The sequence below is a fragment of the Oncorhynchus kisutch genome, linkage group LG4, assembly GCF_002021735.2.
Source record: "Oncorhynchus kisutch isolate 150728-3 linkage group LG4, Okis_V2, whole genome shotgun sequence".
NCBI lineage: Eukaryota > Metazoa > Chordata > Actinopteri > Salmoniformes > Salmonidae > Oncorhynchus > Oncorhynchus kisutch.
In genome coordinates, this window is record NC_034177.2 from 40,320,804 (window position 1) to 40,342,138 (window position 21,335).

Below are 21,335 nucleotides of genomic sequence, written 5' to 3' on the forward strand. Positions count from 1 at the left end.
TGTTCCTATTTTTTCTCTACTCATCTGAGGGCAGTCATTGTTCACTGTTTAATCTGACCCGTTGAGTTCAATGTATTCAATGACAGAATTGAGGATATGCCAAAAATCCTAACCTATTGTCCTTACTTCAAAAACAAAGGCTTACAATATTTTCTTATTAATCAACAGATTTTATTTACAGAAAAAAAGAATACCGGTGGACTGTTTTCATACCATTCAGAGAGCAGGTAACCATTTTCCCCCTCAAAAGAAATAATTAATATACATGGAACTGAAAAGACTTTTCAAACCAAAAACAAATATTGACAAATATTGTTCAGTGATCTCCCCATTCCCTTACCCTCTACCTCCCCACAACCCCTTCAAACACAATTCCCCTCAGCACACACTACCGAACTGACAACTCCAATGTGTGCCCCCCCCCTCCCCCTATTATTTTCTGAAATAAATGCCATGGGGAGGAAGTCAACCGTTGTGTCTTATAACATTAGATTGTGACAAACAGGAAGAAAAAGAGCCATGTAGCCAGAAGTAGTAGAGACATGGTTTGATACGTTCCATTGATTCCATTCCAATGATACTGTGCTCCTATAGCTCCTCCCACCAGCCTCCACGGTAGTAGGCTGATGTCAGGAAAACATTCAAATAAGATAAGACATGAGAATAAAATATATCCCTAAGACTATAGAAAATTATGGAATTCCTGTCCCCGCCATCCCTACCGCTCTCCCACACAAAGGTTCCAAGCCTACTTTAGGGTCTCTACATCGACAGCGGTTGCAACAGTTAAACGTGATGATGGTAGGCTCAGATTTATTGTTTAGTCATTATATTGTTACTTGTATTTAAATGTTCAAGTCAGAGATGTGGTTTAGCAGGAGCTAGGTTGTTGTTTTGCAAGTAGGCCTTCTATAGAGGAATGAGTCCACCTATAGTCTGTCTCAAAGGGTGTGTCTACCTGGGACTAATCAGCTGCTTTCAATAAACAACCAGCATCACGAGCGACAACAAAGTTAAAAGAAAAGTAAAAAGTTAGGCAATCTTGGACAATAAATCTTACCCTCCCCCACGAAAACAGACATGGGATAGACACTTATTTCTTTATATTTTTTTTGTACGAAGCTCATTAAAGCGGATGTTGCTGGTTTCCTCCAAAATGAATGGAAAAAGAACCAGGTGGTGAGTCAGATCTGCCGATGCATCTGAACAGTCGTGAATTATGACAAAGACGACAAGTCAGGCTTTTCAATTTCTCTTATGAGCATTTATATCAAATTCACTGGTCTTTTTTTCACTTTTTATTTTATTTTATTACATCCCCCCCTCCAATATGGTGTCCTTTAAATGCACATGAATTAGGTAGAAGAAGAGGTCTTGGCAGAAGATGAGGAATGTGTGTTCACACTGACTTCCCGCTTGGTTTCTCTCCGCTTTTTTCACCTTTTCTACACTTCTATGTTGTTCTGAGCGTAAAGCCTGGTCCATGTCCGAGCTGCAACACAAAATAAGGGAGAGAGATGAGCTCAGAAAGCAAGTGTAGTGAGTCAGTTATTTATTGTTTTTTGCTAGAATCCTTGAGGCTTCAAGTTGTAACTTCATCACATTTGTACTTGCTTTGCAGGATAGGCCACAGGGTAAAAAAGCTACAATATACAAATTAAATGTTTATTTCAAAAGAAGTCATGAGTTCATAAGGTGTAGCATCTAAAGTTACCAGTAAGATAGAGCATCAGCACCAATATTAATCAGTGTTGGATTGGCTGAACGGTAGGCTGCATTGAGAAACTGAGCTACTGTGTCAAATTTGAACAAGGTTTTGTTCACTGGGCACCAAACACACAAGAACATGGACTGAAACAGGGAGAAACGACCTGGACTTGTCTAAAAAGAAAAGTTCATTTTCCCTTTCTGTTGTGTGCCATAACGAACATGACTGAGGCAAGTGGGTGTGGTGAGTGAGTAGAAGTGCATTTGAGGAGTTCACCGCTCAGAGCCGGGCTTCATCAAGACTCACCTGTCTCTATGGCTTGAGCTTCATTGGATTTCCACTGCTCCGCAACGTCATTCGCTAGAGGATCATCAGGGTTAGGAGCGCTTAGTAATGCCTGGATTGATAGCAGGACTGTGCGGATCTGTAAGGCTGGAGACCATTTATCTGTGGAAGGAGATTTTATAAGAAAACAAAAAAGTACAAATGAGGGGGAGAAAGTGAGTGATAAAGGGAGGAGAAAAAGGGGAGAAAGAAGTTTGAGCCATGTATCCATTTTGAGCGATGGGGGCATGTCGCAGCAATGGGATATGCGGCTTGAGTGAGAGGTCAAAAGTTGAATCTGAGAAGCCCTTGATCTTTTGGGCGAGATTAAAAAGGAAAATCCCTCATAGCACTCGCAGGCCAAACATGATTCTACTGCAGTGGGGATATGGCAGGAAACAATTCCCAGGCCTGTCCCACTAACGAGCCTGAACTCACTGATGTGTATGACAGAGAAGCTGCAGCGGTGTGACAGACAGTTAAAGACGTCTCATCTCCCCTGTATCCGTTAGGACTGAGCGATAAGGCCGAAATATCATATCACAATATTTTTCTAAATGTTTCCGCTATTTGATGTTTTTGAATAATACAAGTTAAAATTTTGCTTTGTCAGTAGTGCATGACCCTAGAGTGGCAACACATTCATTTCGAAATTGCTTAGAATGTGTCTTTCTCCATTCTGCACTCATTTGAGATCCTTTCCACACTGCCACGTAAGGGCTGCACAATTTGGGCAAAAAATAATGTTATTTTTAACCAAATACTGCAATTGTAGTTTAACTTTGAAATGATGGAAATAGAATAGTTATTATAATTTTATCCACCTCATTTTTTTAACACTTAAAATACGCACGCCAATAGCGGAAACTATGGACAACTTCCTCAGTGCTCCTGCATTATCATAATTCATATGCAACCGCCACAAGAAATTAGCTGATACATCGTGACAAAATACACCATATTACGGTCATGCTAATGTGACCTCACAAATGGTCTTGTGTTAACACTTGATTAATAGGCAGCGTGCAGAAGGATGTGTTGATCAGTGGATTGACAGGTGTAGGACTGTAGAACAATAAACAAACTTTCCTCTAGTGTGGATGCTTTTATAGTTATGTAGCATATAGTATTTCATTATAGTTACCTTTAGTTATTGGCTTGGTGGATGGCCCGGGCCTTAACTCTTGGCACAACACAACTAACGTTATCATCACAACAGAAATAGCCTACTAGTAAGTCTAGCTAACGTTAGCGAACTTAAATGAAATATAAAAACAACACATACTTATTTACTTGACATTTATACTCTAAAATTGACTCTTTCAAATAATTTACTCTGGCAGCTTCTGTAGGGAAGTAAAGTGGAACCCGAATCCCTCACTTCCTGTTGTTTGACTGTGCCCATAGCAACATTCGAAAATGAGGTAGATAGTATATAATAGCGGGCACTTTGAATACAGTGCTGTTTGACATGATAAAGATTGAAAAACCCAGGGCGGCGTTATTGTGATAGGGTAGGAACTCATTGGTCAGTGTTTCCTAGGGGACCCTATAATCTTTGGCTACATTAACGTTTTCTATTAGCTACTTCATGAAGCTAACACTCATGCTTAGCCTATTCCTCTTTTATTTAGAAGATACTTTTGCACCCCCCCCCCCCCCCCCAGGCTGTATTAGCTAGATGGCCCCAACTCAGTACATTTATTAGCTAGCCAGCTGACTAGCTATAAACATTAGCTGCTAAAAACGATTTGTTAGCCACAACTTGCTAAGAAAATACACACTAGCTGTTTGCAGACAGTAAGATACACAAACTAAGTGTAATTATATAACCCTTGTGTATTTATACTAAGAAGCAAAGCAGAAAAGCTGCATCATTGTCATCAACATGTCGCATGGTCTGCATTGACCATGCAGACTGAATACAAGTGGGTGAGCAACTACTGCCACCCTTCTGCGCTGCTTGAGTGGCAGGAGGCGGGGCTTGATCTGTGTGGAAAGCGGCATGGAGAGAGCAAGACAATGTGTAACTGCAGCCCGGGTCATTCCTGCATGAGTCTATTCCTGAGATTTTTCGCACCCGCCTCCCAGAGTCCTCCTTACTAGCTAGCAGGGTTGACACCGGTAGACAGCGTCCTTTGCTTCCGCCTGCCGAACACCTGCTCTCACCGTTGTTAACAGAACTGTGGGAAAACAGTGTCCGACAGGCGACCGCGAAGGACACTATAAACCATTCGCCAGCACAGCAGGCTGGGGCGATGCAGTATGCTAGCGACACCAGGTGCTAGCTAGTTAGCACACGGTGTAGCCCCCACCTGCTATGCTGGCGGTAGGCCTGCTGTGTACCGGCCTAGCTTGCTAAACTAGCACAGTTTCCTTTGCTCTCGCCTGCCGAACACCTGCCCTTGCGTTGTTAACAGAATTACGGGAAAACACTGCCCGACAGGCGGGTACGAAGGACACTGTCTACCGGTGTACAGCTAGCTAGATACCGTTTTCGCCCCCCACACACCTGTGGGGTTTATTGGCTGCTGGCACCAATGTTATTGTGCATTAACGTCACATACTGTACTGGGGCACCCCTACCTCCTGCCTGTCCTAGCTTAAATATGTTACAAAGATGGGTTCCTGCATGCAGGAATGCCCCGAATTGCAGGCTGCAATTGCACGCTTCGGGAGAGCGGAGAGAGACGACTTAAGCAGCGAGAAAACTATAAAAACAGACGCTACCCACGGCAGAGTAGCATATCACATTCAACAAACCAAACATTGAAATACTGTTATAGAAGGAAAAGTAAAAACCAAAACCGATGCGTGCATCAATACCGGATTTGGTCAAATACTGTATACTGCCCAGCCCTAGCTATCTGTTATCAGTCAGATGATGATATGATTAACTGGATTGTACATAAATACTTTTGATGATAAAACAGGTCAAATATATTTTTGATATTTCCAGAAAAAGGTAGATGTCTCTAAATGTCAGACCTAGAATCAGATAATCCCTTCCTAACACTAACATATTACATGCTGACCACACCAATCGCGTCGAATAAATAAAATGTAAACATGCGTTATTCAATTATTGTGCCAACAAGCATCTGCGTTGCCAAGCGCTAAAATAGAAGTCAGTTCTATTTGTGACGCTGAACGCGGTGCAAGTCCTGCCTCCCATCTCCTCATTGGTTAATAGAAGCAGATACCCATGTGAGTGATTGAAAGATTAACTGAGTTTGGTCGGTTGTTGTGGTAACTATGAAAGTTAGACGCCAATCGCCACAAAGTCCAAAGAAGAAAAAGCCTGGAAGGAGGAGAGATGACAAGAAACGATTCGGATGACCGTTTTGTGTGTGGATTAATTGTCAGAGTACATTTCAGGTAACATAACAGCTCAACGTTTCTAAGGTCTTCGAAAGCCAAGTTAACAAACAGATTACAGACCATTTCGAATCCCACCGTACCTTCTCCGCTATGCAATCTGGTTTCAGAGCTGGTCATGGGTGCACCTCAGCCAAGCTCAAGGTCCTAAACGACATCATAACCGCCATCGATAAGAGACATTACTGTGCAACCGTATTCATCGACCTGGCCAAGGCTTTTGACTCTGTCAATCACTACATTCTTATTGGCAGACTCGACAGCCTTGGTTTCACAAATGATTGCCACGCCTGGTTTACCAACTACTTCTCAGACAGAGTTCAGTGTGTCAAATCGGAGGGCCTGTTGTCTGGACCTCTGGCTGTCTCTATGGGGGTGCCACAGGTTTCAATCCTCGGGCCGACTCTCTTCTCTGGAAACATCAATGATGTTGCTCTTGCTGCTGGTGATTCTCTGGTACACCTCTACGCAGACGACACCATTCTGTATACTTCTGGCCCCTCTTTAGACACTTAACTAACCTCCAGACGAGCTTCAATGCCATACAACACTCCTTCCATGGCCTCCAACTGCTCTAAAACGCAGGGGAAACTAAATGCATGCTATTCAACCGATCACTGCCCGCACCTGCTCGCCAGTCCAGCATCACTACTCTGGACGGATGACAACTACAAATACCTAGGTGTCTGGTTAGACTGTAAACTCTCCTTCTAGACTCACATTAAGCATCTCCAATCCAAAATTAAATCTAGAATCGGCCTCCTATATTGCAACAAAGCATCCTTCACTCATGCTGCCAAACATACCCTCGTAAAACTGACCATCCTACCGATCCTCGACTTCAGTGATGTCATCTATAAAATAGCCTCCAACACTCTACTCAACAAACTGGATGTAATCAGTGCCAAACCCACTGGCTACAGGTTATCTACAAGTCTCTGCTAGGTAAAGCCCCGCCTTATCTCAGCTCACTGGTCATCATAGCAGCACCCACTTGTAGCACGCGCTCCAGCAGGTATATCTCACTGGTCACCACCAAAGCCAATTCCTCCTTTGGTCGTCTTTCCTTCCAGTTCTCTGCTGCCAATGACTGGAACGAACTGCAAAAATCTCTGAAGCTGGAGACTCACATCTCCCTCACTAGCTTTAAGCACCAGCTGTCAGAGCAGCTCACAGATCACTGCACATAGCCCATCAACCTACCTATTTCATCTCCATACAGAATTTTTTTTCTTTTTTTTTCTGCACATCTACCATTCCAGTGTTAAATTGCTATATTGTAATTACTTCGCCACCATGGCCTATTTATTGCCTTAACTCCCTTATCTTACCTCATTTGCACTTTTTGTTTTACTGTATTATTGACTATGTTTTGTTTATTCCATGTGTAACTCTGTTGTTGTATGTGTCGAACTGCTTTGCTTTATCTTGGCCAAGTCTCAGTTGCAAATGAGAACTTGTTCTCAACTTGCCTACCTGGTTAAATAAAGGTGAAATAAAAACTTTAAAAACGTTTATATCCCAGGACAAAATAGCTAGCAACAGCAAGTTAGCTAAATAGGTCAAATTAGCTAGTAACTGCAAACTTGTTAACTAAATTACCATAAATGCTTAATGCTTTCGACCTGTCCCCAAAGTAATATAATCGGTTCAGAGTTGTTTTGATTTTTCAGCCTGTGTGTCGTGATCGCGTTTGGTGTGGGGGGACAAAATCAATTTGCGCACGGCCGGTTTGGGTACAGTGTTAGGGGGATGAAAGGAATCTGTGTCCTTGCATCAGCTGCACCTGCTACCACATTTTAAAAAATGCTTTCAGGACATAATTTGCCATGTTTTTGCTAACAACCTCAGTCTAAATATTATGTGTTCAAGAAGCCATGTTGCATTGACAAATTAACAGTTTTTTCAAAACCTGCCACTTATTTTTTTGCAAGGAGCGTGTGTGCGCCTACGTTGAACAATGTAGGAACAATGTAGGAGCACACAAAGACATTTTTATTTGTAGTAATGGTGCAAGCATGACTGTCATTTATGACTGTCATAAATGTGCCCAGTGTATTCTCAGTGGCACTAAGGGGCCAGTGAAGTAATCATTGGAACAACTATCTTGGCGATTTTTTTTTCTAGGCGCACAGGCGCTCCTAAATAAAAAAGTCCAGGTCGCACAGCAAAATATTTAGGTGCATATGCAAGTAACGCAGCCCACTTGATTAACTTAACCTGAACAGAAACAACAGTGAAACAGCAAAATCAGTTTGGATGTCAGGCTACCATGTCGGTGTAAAATGACGCAAGTCAAGCGCCCCTTACCTTTCAATATGTCTAGACATATTCTTCCCAGTTTGTCTACGTTGGGGTGGTATATTTTGGTCATAAAGCGTACTTTTGGAGCTGCCATGGGGTATTCCTCGGGAAGAAAGAGTTCGAGTTTAAACGTGCCGCCTTCAAAGGGCGAGTCCTGGGGCCCGGCGATGACCACATGGAAGTAGCGGGCGTTGCCTTCGTCAGGCTCCGCCTTGATGCCTGGGACAGGCTCCGCCATCAAGCGCTGAGTCTCCTGACAAACGACAGACATACAAACAGAGTTAGGCCTAGATGCAAATCTTGTGGTGATAACCATTGTTCAGCAGGCACATTCGTACGTTTGTTCCACTGCTTACTCATCCCTTACAATACTAAGAAAATCAACCAGAAAATTCTAATTTCAGTGTTAGGACTGATCAATCTTTCAAAGACATTGCCTACAACCCAAAACATCTAACCTATCCTGGCCCACGCCTCCTACTAGGCAGCTAGCAGTGTGTCACTACGCTTAGTGGCTTTATAATTGGCTGCAATACAGTCTAAAGCAGAATATCAGGCAGCTAAGTCGACAAAATGTTATTTTCCGATGCAAAACTTTCCAAAATGTTTTCCTAATGAATAGAACCCAGGTGGTCACTCTGACTTTCCCCATCAATGTAGAGGCGTCACCAGGTGGAACCCCCTTATGTATTTAAAAAAATATATATATAATAAATGTAATCTTCAGTGGTTGATTGAAGAGTACATCTTGTAGGCTGACTAGCTCAGAGCATGGAGGCAACTGCCCCCAGGCTCAGGGCTGTGACCAGGGCATAAAATGTACCTTTTGGTCCACCAGCCAATGTGGCAGGTAGATTTAAAATTGACCAGCACCTCAGATTTTTTAACCACCAAAATATTTTGGGGCGCAAAGATTACAACAACAAAACATAAAAAAAGATGTGCATGCTATGTAATGTTTTGAAAACAATGTGTATTACTAGTAAGAAGTAACTAACATGGTATATTGAATAATACATTTTTTGTGACCCGAGTCTTTTAACCAAAATGTCACAGATGAGACAAAAATGTTCACCTGCCCTTTTAAGGCTGGGAGGTTACCGTGGTAGCGCGACTGGAGTCATGTTTCTACCTGTGAGATTGAGTCTTACTAGTAGAAGCGTTGTCTTCTCTTCCCTAGCATTTGAAACTCAAAAACAGAAAAACAACCTAGTTTATGAACAAAAAGTAAATAGCTAAGAAACAAAGTCTCACATCAGTAGACTTTCGTTTCAAGTAAATTAGAGCTAATTTTATACCAGTGCACAGCTCTTTAATAAGTGCGCACAGACACCAGCCAGGCAGTGTTTCAGCGCAAGGTGGGATAGGCTATATAGCATTCGTAGTTAGTGCGATTAATTTACCAGCTATGAAACAAAAACGGCGGAACTACTTTGAAAACTTCTACTGCAGCATTTATTTTACTGTAAACGTGATCATACTTGACTATTTTTACAAAACAAATGTGAGTGAAATGCTCATACTGTGGTGCCCCTACCCACGCCAACGTGGCTGGTGAAATAAACATTTTACACGCCAATGACAAAATCGACAGGTGGTGGGTGTTCATTTTAGGCCCTGGCTCAACATGACTGAGCAGCATAAGCAATCTGATACGGCCTTATGGTAATGCAAGAGGCAGGGGGACACCTGTGACAGGTGCAGCAACAAAGATGGACTCTTACAGGACTAGGCCTCTTCACTAGCCTACTAATTTTCCTATAGTAGCCTAAAATAGTGCATTTGGGAAATATTCAGACCCTTGACATATTCCACATTTTGTTACTTTACAGCCTTGTTTAAAAAATTCAACAAATATTTTTTCCCCCTCATCCATCTACAAACAATACCCCCAAATGACAAAGCAAAAAACATTTAGAAAGTCTTGCAAATGTAGAAAAATAAAACACCTTGTTTACATATGTATTCAGACCATTTTCTATGAGACTTGAAATTGAGCTCACGTGCATCCTGTTTCCATTGATCATCCTTGAGATGTTTCTACAACTTGATTTACCACCTGTTGTATATTCAATTCATGTTACATGATTTGGAAAGGCACACACCTGTCTATATAAGGTCCCACAGTTGTCAGTGCATGTCAGAGCAAAAACCTGGGGAAGGGTACCAAATAATGTCTACAGCAGTGAAGGTCCCCAAGAACAGTGGCCTCCATCATTCTTAAAAATAGAAGTTTGAAACTACAAAGACTCTCCCTAGAGCTGTCTGCCTGGCCAAACTGAGCAATCGGGGGAGAAGGGGCATGGTCAGGGAGGTGACCAAGAACCCGATGGTCACTCTGATATGGCTCCAGAATTCTTCTGTGGAGATGGGAGAAACTTCCAGAAGGACAACCATCTCTGCAGCACTTCTCAGTAAAAGGCACATGACAGCCCGCTTGTAGATTGCCAAAAGGCACCTAAAGGACTCTGACCATGAACAACAAGATTCTTTGGTCTGATGAAACCAAGATTGAACTCTTTGGCCTGAATGCCAAGTGTTATGTCTGGAGGAAACCTGGCACCATCCCTACAGGGAAGCATGGTGGTGGCAGCATCATGCTGTGGGGATGTTTTTCAGCAGCAGGGACTGGGAGACTAGTCAGGATCAAGGGAAAGATGAACGGAGCAAAGTACAGAAAGATCCTTGAGCACTCTGGAGCAGGTTCCAAGGACTAGTGCGAAGGTTCACCTTCCAACAGGACAACGACCCTAAGCACACAGCCAAGACAATGCAGGAGTGGCTTCGGGACAAGTCTCTGAATGTCCTTGAGTGGTCCAGCCAGAGCCCGGACTTGAACCCGATCAAAAATCTCCGGAGAGACCTCAAAATAGCTGTGCAGCAACACTCCCCATCTAACCTGACAGAGCTTGAGAGGATCTGCAGAGAACCTCCCCAAATACAGGTGTGCCAAGCTTGTAGCGTCATACCCAAGAAGACTCAAGGCTGCGATCGCTGCGTCAAAGTACTGAGTAAAGGGTCTGAATACTTATGTAAATATGATATTTCCATTAGCAGAAATCTCTACAAAACTGTTTTTGCTTTGTCATTATGGTGTGTTGTGTGTAGATTGAGGCCAATGTGTTCCTGGGGACCTTCAATGCTGCAGACATTTTTTTTGTACCCTTCCCCAGATCTGTGCCTTGACACAATCCTGTCTCAGAGCTCTACGGCTAATTCCTTCACCCTAATATTAGCTAACTAGCCTGCTACTGTAGGCCACTTTGTAGGCTAACTCAAGTTGGTAGCTAGCTAACTTTACACTGTATAGCTAAGTTAATCAAATATAATCAGCTAGCTAAAAGGAAGCTATCTTGATGTAATCATTGTACATTTAAAACAGTCTCCAAATGCATTAGATAACAGCCATGGAAGAGGATGAAATTGCAGCTCCAGCTGTCAGTAAAGGGAGCGTATAGGCTACTGGATAGCCTAGGCAAGGGTTTCTCAAACCCGGCCCTGGGGCACGTTTTGGTTTTTGCCTCAGCACTACACAGCTGATTCAAATTGACAAGGTACAAATCTGTCGTTCTGCCCCTGAACAGGCAGTTAACCCATTGTTCCCAGGCCGTCATTGAAAATAAGAATATGTTCTTAACTGACTAGCCTGGTTAAATAAAGGTTAAAAAAAAAAAAAAAAAAAAAAAAAATAACCAACTCATCCTCAAGCTTTGATTATTTGAATCAGCTGTGTAGTGCTAGGGCAAATACCAAAATGTGAACCCAGGGGGTTCCCAGGACCGAGTATGGGAAACCAAAGGTTAGCTACTGGATAGGGCAGGTAACTTTGTGGGAGGACATTATGAAAATATTCTCTAGTTCCAGTCCCTAGAGGGGAAAACTTTGAGGACAGATATTAGCAACATAATATAACCGTGCTGTATAATGAAGCCTGTTTCTCTGTGATGTTTTCTTTCCTCCGATATGAAAAGCTGTGAAAGCCTGTTTGCAGATGAAGAGAGGTCCTAATGAATATCCCAAGAAAGCTTGGGTATATCCTATATGCCATGGGTTATATGTGTAGGTCTACCTATGTTAGCAAACATTGTATACAAAAATACAGTTAAACATCACACAATGTCAATTGGAGCATGCCAACCCTGCTGGAGGTCCTCTGAATGTGTAGGGTTCTGTTTCAGCCCAGCAATAACACATCTGATTCAACTTATCAAATCTAATGAGTTGATAATCAAGTGTGCTATTGCTGGGCTGGAATAGAAGTCTGCTCACCCAGTAGATAGGGATCAGTGGAGCAAGGTTGGCCACCACTGGTATGGAGTTTTTGTTCACCTGAAATGATGCTTCAGTAATAATAGTGTACTTGTTACTACTCAATGTTCTTTAGTTTTTTAGACTACATACGAGTTAACTTATTTGTTCATTTTTAAGTGATGAAGTGTTGATTCTTTGATGTGTTTAAACTGTTTTAATTGTTAAACTACTATTCAAATTAAACTAGTGTCAATGATGATCACAATCCTGCAATAAAGAGGGTAAGGGGTTCTGTCTCTAATGTGCATGTGTTGTATTCTCAAAAATGAACATTTCCTTGATGTCTAGTTGTAAGATCTCCAATCGGTTTAATTTCATTTTCACACTCTCATTGTATCAACTACAGTACCAGTCAAAAGTTGACACCTACTCATTCAAGGTTTTTTCTTTATTTTTTAAAACTATTTTCTACATTGTAGAATAACAATGAAGACATCAAAACTATGAAACAACACATATGGAATCATGTAGCAACCAAGTGTTAAATAAAAAATTAAAATTATATTTGAGATTCTTCAGTAGCCACCCTTTGCCTTGATGACAGCTTTGCACACCCTTGGCATTCTTCTCAACCAGGTAGTCTACTGGAATGCATTTCAATTAACAGGTGTACCTTGTTAAAAGTTCATTTGTAGAATTTCTTTCGTTCTTAATGCATTTGAGTCAATCAGTTGTGTTGTGACAAGGTAGGGGTGGTATACAGAACATAGCCCTATTTGGTAAAAGCCAAAGTCCATATTATTGCAAGAACAGCTTAAATAAGCAAAGAGAAACGACAGTCCATCATTACTTTAAGACATGAAGGTCAGTCAATCCGAAAAATTACAAGAACTTGGAAAGTTTCTTCAAGTACAGTCGCAACAACCATCAAGCGCTATGATGAAACTGTCTCTCATGAGGACCGCCACAGGAAAGGAAGACCCAGAGTTACCACTGCTGCAGAGGATACCTTCATTAGAATAACTGTACCTCAGATTTCAGCCCAAATAAAAGGAACAGACGCATCTCAACATCAACTGTTCAGAAGAGAGTGCAAAACAAACGGTACTAAAAGGACACCAATAAGAAGAGATACTTGCTTGGACCAAGAAACACAAGCAATGGACAAATAGACCGGTGGAAATCTGTCTGAGGAATACAAAATTGATATTTTTGGTTCAATCCATCATGTCTTTGTGAGACGCAGAGTAGGTGAAGGAATGATCTCTGCATGTGTGTTTACTACCACGAAGCATGGAGGAGGTGATGTGATGGTGCTTTGCTAGTGACACTGTATGTGATTTATTTAGAATTCAAGGCACACTTAACCAGCATGGCTACCACAGCGATTCGCCTTCCCATGTGGTTTGCGCTTAGTGGGACTATCATTTGTTTTCAACAGGACAATGATCCAAAACACACCTCCAGGCGGTGTAAGGGCTATTTGACCAAGAAGGAGAGTGATGGAGTGCTGCATCAGATGACCTGGCCTCCACAATCACCCGACCTCAACCCAACAGATGGTTTGGGATGAGTTGGACCGCAGAGTGAAGGAAAAGCAGTCAACAAGTGCTCAGCATGTGGGAACTCCTTCAAGCTGGTTGAGAGAGTCAAGGCGACGGGTGGCTATATATTATTTATTTATATATATATATATATATATATATATAAAAACACTATTTTGGTTACGACATGATTCCATGTGTTATTTCATAGTTTTGATGTCTTCACTATTGCTGTACAATGTAGAAAATACAATACCCTCAACCTCTCCCATCCATTTCTGATGCCCATCCAGTTTGATTTTTATTTGCCATATATTTTTAACTGTGCTGTTTCACAAAAGTTCTCTACTTACATTTTACAGACACAAATGTAAAATATACTATCTTGTTGTTAGTCCCACCCTTCAGTTTCATTCAACCCCTCCCATCTATCTCTTAACACCATCCATATTGGATTTATATTTGCCATATATTGTGTTGTGCTGTGATGAGTCACAAAAGTTCTGAAACTTTCTATTCTCATTTTCTATAGATTGTAAATTAAATAAATAGTCTTGCTAAAAGTATTATATTATTGATCGATTGACTACGACTTTTCAAATCACCCAGTATTGCTATCTGCAGCGTTAGCTCCGGGTAAATGTTGCAATTCAGCCATTCCTGGACCTGTGACCAAAAACAAGCTACATATGGACAGTACCTAAACAAATGATCTAATAATTCAGTCTCTTCACAGCAAAACCTGCAGAACTGGGAAGGTTGTATCCCCCATATATAACATTCAATTGGTTGCAAGAATTTTGTAAAATCATTTCAATTGAAAAATTCAAAGTTTTGAATCTGGCATCGTTTTGCTTATCAGTTCATAAACCATGTGCCATGGGATCGGTACATCGAAAAACTCTTGCCAACTATTTTGCAATCTATATGGCACAGCTGTCAATGTTTTGGTCCTTAAAATAAAGTGGTTTATTTTTATATTCATCACAATTTTCTTTAACCAATTTTGGTCTTCAATGCAGGGCCGACAGACAAGTTCCTTTATTTTCTCCCCCTCCCACAGAAACAGGGTTTATGTGAAACGTTACATACACAGCTGGAAAATATGGACACGGACGTGAGTGCGCACTGAGGAAGAGGCGCCACGGACAGACAGAGCTGAAATTTCACTACTTGACATGTATAATGAAATCCTGGTTGAGACTGAACAAATGAACAACGAAACAGCACAGCAAGTAAGTGAAAGTAATAGGTTTTGATTATGTTTTATTGGTAATGGGGACATACGTAAATGCCAACAAAATAACTTTTTGGTCAGTGTGGTGTGCGTGTGTGTAACCTTTACTTCACTAGGCAAATCAGTTAAGAACAAATTCTTATTTACAATTACGTCCAAACCCGTTGTGCATCGCCCTATAGGACTTCCAATCACGGTCGGATGTGACAGAACCTGGATTCGAACCAAGGACTGTAGTGACGCCTCTTGCACTGAGATGCATTGCCTTAGACTGCTGCGTCCGTGTGTGTGTGTTAACTATTTAACTGTACTATAACGCTTACAAAAGGACACAAATGTTAAATATCGGTTATCTGTATAATTTTTGGGGCAAGGAAAATATCAGATATCGGACAAAAATGTCATATTAGTGCGTCCCTAGTTACCATACATATAACTTTAACCCATTTTATAAGAGATTCTCCAAAATTTTTATATTCCAGGCATTTATATAGAAACTCCAGTCGTACTTTATCAAAGGACTTTTCAAAGTCAGCTATGAATAGGCCTGGTTTCCCAGTTTTTCATAATGTTCTATTGTTTCCAGTACTTGCCTTATATCTCCAATGTATCGTCCATGTAAAAAAAACTGTCTGATTAGGATTAATAATGTCCGACAATGCCATGTTTAATTCTATGCGCTAAGCATTTTGCTAGTATTTTTGTATCACAACAGTGTAAGAGGCCTCCAATTTTGTAAATGGACTGGATCTTTATATTTAGCACTTGGATCCTGTTTCAGTTATAATGAAATCAGATGGTGGAGATGGAGGAGACAAACAAAAACATATGCCTTAAGTACTTTACTTACTATTTAAAAATATTGTTTGGTGAATCATGGGTGACTCATTTGTAACAAGATTCAGTTAATTATTTTTCGTAGCATTTCCATGATTAAAAAATAATTGCATTTTATCTCCATATTCCATCCCGTTCGCTTTATTTTGATAATATATTACTCTTGATCTTTTTGAATACGTTCCTCCATTTCTGTTTCCTCTAACTTATTCTGAGCCTCTATGGTACCGTTTTAATTTCTATCCATCTGTACTGTTAGTCCCTCCATTTCCTTTAGACCTCATACAGTGGCTTGTGAAAGTATTCACCCCCCTTGGCATTTTTCCTATTTTGTTGCCTTACAACCTGGAATTAAAATTGCTTTTTTTTGTGGATTTGTATCATTTGATTTACACGACATGCCTACCACTTTGAAGATGCAAAATATATTTTATTGTGTAACAAACAAGAAATAAGACAAAAAAACAGAAAACTTGAGTGCATAACTATTCACCCCTCCAAAGTCAATACTTTGTAGAGCCACCTTTTGCAGCAATTACAGCTGCAAGTCTCTTGGGGTATGTCTCTATAAGCTTGGCACATGCAGCCACTGGGATTTTTGTCCATTCTTCAAGGCAAAACTGCTCCAGCTCCTTCAAGTCGGATGGGTTCCGCTGGTGTACAGCAATCTTTAAGTCATACCACAGATTCTCAATTGAATTGAGGTCTGGGCTTTGACTAGGCCATTCCAAGACATTTAAATGTTTCCCCTTAAACTGCATGAGTGTTGCTTTAGCAGTATGCTACGGGTCATTGTTCTGCTGGAAGGTGAATCTCCATCAGTCTCAAATCTCCAGAAGACTGAAACAGGTTTCCTTCAATAAATTCCCTGCATTTAGTGCCATCCATCATTCCTTCAATTCTGACCAGTTTGCCTGTTCCTGCCGATGAAAATCATCTCCACAGCCTTATGCCGTCACCCCCATGCTTCACTGTGGGGATGGTGTTCTCGGAGTGATGAGAGGTTTTGGGGTTTGTGCCAGACATAGCATTTTCCTTGATGGCCAAAAAGCTCAATTTTAGTATCATCTGACCAGAGTACCTTCCATGTTTGGGGAGTCTCCCACATGCCTTTTGGCGAACACCAAATGTGTTTGCATATTTTTTTCTTTAAGCAATGACTTTTTTTTCTGGCCACTCTGTACAGCTTAAAGTGGTCCTATGGACAGATTCTCCAATCTCCGCTGTGGAGCTTTGCAGCTCCTTCAGGGTTATCTTTGGTCTCTTTGTTGCCTCTCTGGTTAATGCCCTCCTTGCCTGGTATGAGAGTTTTGGTGGGTGGCCCGCTCTTGGCAGGTTTGTTGTGGTGCCATATTCTTTCCATTTTTTAATAATGAATTTAATGGTGATCAGTGGGATGTTCAAAGTTTCTGATATTTTTTTTATAACCCAACCCTGATCTGTACTTCTCCACGACTTTGTCCCTGACTTGTTTGGAGACGACCTTTGTCTTCATGGTGCCGCTTGCTTACTGGTGTTACAGACTCTGGGGCCTTTTGGAACAGGTGTATATATATACACACATTGAGATCATGTGACACTTAGATTGCACACAGGAGGACTTTAATTAGGTGACTTCTAAAAGGTAATTGGTAGCAACAGATCTTATTTAGGGGCTTCATAGCAAAAGGGTGAATACATATGTATTCACCTCTTCAGTTTTCATTTCACTTGACCAATTTTGACTATTTTATGAATGCCCATCACATGAAATCCAAATAAAAATCTATTTAAATTACAGGATGTAATGCAACAAAATGGTTAAAACGCCAAGGGAATGAATACTTTTGCAAGGCACTGTAGCTGGCACCCCGTTGTTTCTGCAGACATCTTTGAATCTTAATATGGAGCAGATATTTAAGAGGTTTTGCAGAACCTTATCACATAAATCCTTGAGGGAGATTTTAATGTAATTCCATTACCACTAAATTAGTTTTTGTAATTTCTTCCGTGGACATTTTTTAAAAGTAGTTATTGTGCATGGAGTTGTATGGTTTGTTAAACTTTGAAATCAATGTTTTTTGTTTGGCATAGATTTTAAGGTAAGAAAAAATTAATCAAAGTGTAATTCTATTACAGTGCTATTGCCCTAAAGCTACAGATACCTTTGAGAGAAAGACAACTAAGAGGAACAAAAAGAGAGTGGACTATCATCAACCACTGTACATGCTGCTGTTTTTTCTTTTTCCTGAATGCACCTCCGAGCGAGATTCCTGAAATGTTTCAGATAACCCACAGACAAAAACACAGTCCAAACACAGACAAGAGAGGCTCCCGGACCAGTCGCACACTCACAGGGGCTCAAGCTCACTGAGAACAGTTCCCAGAACTTCTCAGCCCTCCCGTCTTTTCCAACCAATATTACGTGTTCCCTCTCTTGCTCAACCCCTCTCACCACCTGTGTGAATTCCCCTCTCTCTATTAGCATAATTGCATTTATTCAATGACGACTACCAACGACATAGGACATGAACTTGGGAATATGAAGCACAGCATTTCCTATGTGGGGCACAATGTTTTTGGAGGTACACGAGATTAGAAATTTGAAACAAATTGTAGGAGAGAGGCCAACTAGTAACAAACTGTTTTATAGTTTAAATATACTAGCTACAAGACATTCTGGAATCCACAACCATAGCCTAGACTGTTTCAGCACAGAGAGCCATCAACTTGACAGGGGGATAATGAAAACAAGGCGCTGTGGTCCACAGGCTGAGCAGATGCTGGGCAGAGACAGTCATGACTTCATTGATCTGTGAATGAGTGAAGACACTCAACCCATGCAAACAAACTGCCTAGACTGGAAGGAGAGACCGGAGAACTAGGCTAGTGAGTGAGAACAAAACAATAATTCTAAACACACAAAGTGATAGTACAATAGCTTAAGTTCACTGTATATAACTAATAAAATGATGTTCACCTCTGCACCAATCTTACAACTCTCTCTTGACCTGATCTTTATGCTACACTAGATTTAGGAGTGACAATTGCTGTGTGACAATTTCTCCAAGTGCACTGGGAACATGCTGGAAGTAAGGAACCTCTAGTATACTGGTGCATCTAGGCCTAATCAATTACTCATGTGTATGTCAAATTAAATTGACTATTGATGTCCCCCTTCTCAGGTCAGCAAAGCTAGCTAAACTAAAATATTTGCTGCGTCTTGGCCTTTAGCACTGACAGCTGTGGTGTGACATGATGAGCTAGCATTCTTTCTTATCAGATATTTCGTAATGATATACTGTCTAATGTCTATATACACCACATATTCATATTCTGGATTCTGACACATGCTCACTATAATATATCTACTCTGGATTGTTCATTTGACCAGTTCAGTCATTTCTTGATTTGTTGTTCTGATTATTTGTGTAATGGTATTGTATTTGCAAGACATTCTACTGCAGTGTTGGAGCTAGCTAGTGGGTAAATCTATACAAATTCAATTACTTTTTAGGGTTTCCACCCACTCTGCCCAGAGTAAGTGAAAACACGCTTTGGTGATGAAATTGATAAAAATACATTATATGTAGACAAATATGCTTATTCTGTATTGTTCAGTGCGGTCTTTAACATTTCATTACCAGTATATCCAAAAAGTTGAATTTCGTAACCTAATACATCCAAAATAAGCACAGAGCACTGTTTTGACAGAGTGGTGCAGCTTTCTCGCCGTAACCTGGGGATTTTACATGTTGTGGTGGTCGTTTTCAAAATCTTTACCACGTCACAAAAAGCTAAATTAGCACGACACAAGCTGAATTAAACGCAAATGCATTAATATGAAAAGTGTATATTAAAATATGAAAATACTACATGTCGTGTCTCAAAATCGATATCTATCTCACCTCTATATTGTTTAATGTCCTGCAGATTCGAGAAGATGAGTTCAACTGGAAAGTGAACCTGCCAGGTAGCCTTCATTCTGGCACAGAATCAAGCCTAGTTGACACACTGCTGTGCAATTGTACTTATTTTAGACCACTTTCTCTCTCTGGCCTCCACTGATTTAGTCACCCTAATTTTGGCCATCGTACAAGGGTAAAAACATTTGAACAGATTATGAGTGAGACATGGGGGTTGGATGAGTTGGTTTTCTTCAAGGAATATCTACACTTTTTGACAACAACCCTTTTGATTTGAACGAAACCTCCCACACATATTTGCCCATTGTAGAAGCTCAGAAAGGGACTTTTTGGACGAAAATAAGAGCTTGCTGTCAAAAAGTGACTGAATTCCAATGAACGTACCCTACCTACATAGCTAAGAATTGCACCTGCAATAACACCTGCAAAACTGTCTGTGTACGAGACCAATACACTTTTATTCGAAGTGATGACTGGTAAGGGGAATCGTACCGTCCATTTCAATTAAGATCATAAAACTGAGATCCCGCTAATGCCCTGGCCTCTGCCTATAACATCACTTACGGTAGCTAACTATCTTAGCAACAGAGGCCTAACAGGAAATATGTCACACAATGGTAACGTTCTAAATGCTAACTCAATAGCCTGCTAAATTTATCCTTTAATACTTAAGCACTATCTTTATACTCATGAGCAATTTAGCCCAAAATAAAGATTGCAACCGTTTATATTGTGGCACAGTTAAGGGAGTAGGCTGTCTGACTGTGCATTCATTGCAACACACATGTACGGCTATCTATAGAGTTTGCTCGCTATATAGTGTTAGCTAGCTATTTGGAAAGGGCGGAATGGGTGACTGGCTGGCTAACGTTTAAGATAACTAACTAGCAAGCTAACGTTATATTGATTGCTAACTCTCTCAGACTCTGGTCAGTATGCTACATTCACTGTGTTTAGTGTATTAACGAATAAACAATCACAAAAAATACATTTCTTTGCCATCTTTTACAGGCGTGGGTGTATTTTTAACCCACCTTTATTCCGTTTATTAGGAACAGGGTCGAAACGGAAGTAATTTCGCAGCTGCGGCAAATGCAAGCTAAATAAATTACGAACAGTGCGGAGCATTTTAGGATTAGCTAGCTAGGACATAATGAATCTGTCATAGACAACAACAATAGTCTGTGTAATTCGTAAAGCAATGAATAGTTAGTTACCTTAATGATCCTACGGGGCAGTCCTGACATCTTGTCTTTAATGAGGGGTTTAGCTGTGACTCTTCTCTTTCGTTTGCATTGACAGCGAAAGGCGCGCACACACCTCTTCCGGTGTTCTGCTCATTTTGCGTCATGAGACCATCCTGAAAGTGTAACGTAAATAAATGTAGCTAGTTTGGAAAATGTACTTTTATTATGGTTAATGGGTATGATACGTGACAGTGATTGATTTGACATATCCCAATCTCAAAGTCAGTGATGTTTGTGTAAACATCTGTGATTAATTTCGTTTCATGTTAGTCTTACTGTTGCTGTGAAATAGACATAGGTAGGCTTTGGATCCATCACACAGGCACACTGTCCCTTGATCAATTTCAAAATGTTAATAATTTCTTGGTAAGGGGGCAATCGAAAGGGCTAAATGATTTCATTTAAATTTTCTAAATGTCTGGCCTACATGGGTTTCACAATTATTTTGTACATCTATTTCTGAGAGACCTATGCTATGACCAATGCATTGTGCATGTGGTGCTCTATAATTTACAACCAATCAATCAATCAAATATATTTATAAAGCCCTTTTTACATCAGCCGATGTCACAAAGTGCTATACAGAAACCCAGCCTAAAA

General features: G+C 40.7%; 1 protein-coding gene across 1 annotated transcript; it reads right to left on the reverse strand.

The window, feature by feature from the left end:
• Positions 1–149: 149 nt before the first annotated feature.
• On the reverse strand, positions 150–20,847 carry ube2na (ubiquitin-conjugating enzyme E2Na). Its single transcript, XM_020480997.2, has 4 exons — positions 20,706–20,847; positions 7,721–7,967; positions 2,015–2,155; positions 150–1,492 (listed from the first exon to the last, which is right to left on the reverse strand). The coding sequence occupies exons 1-4, from the start codon at positions 20,733–20,735 to the stop codon at positions 1,446–1,448; spliced, it is 465 nt and encodes a 154-aa protein (XP_020336586.1). The 5' UTR covers positions 20,736–20,847; the 3' UTR covers positions 150–1,445.
• Between the last annotated feature and the right edge of the window lie 488 nt (positions 20,848–21,335).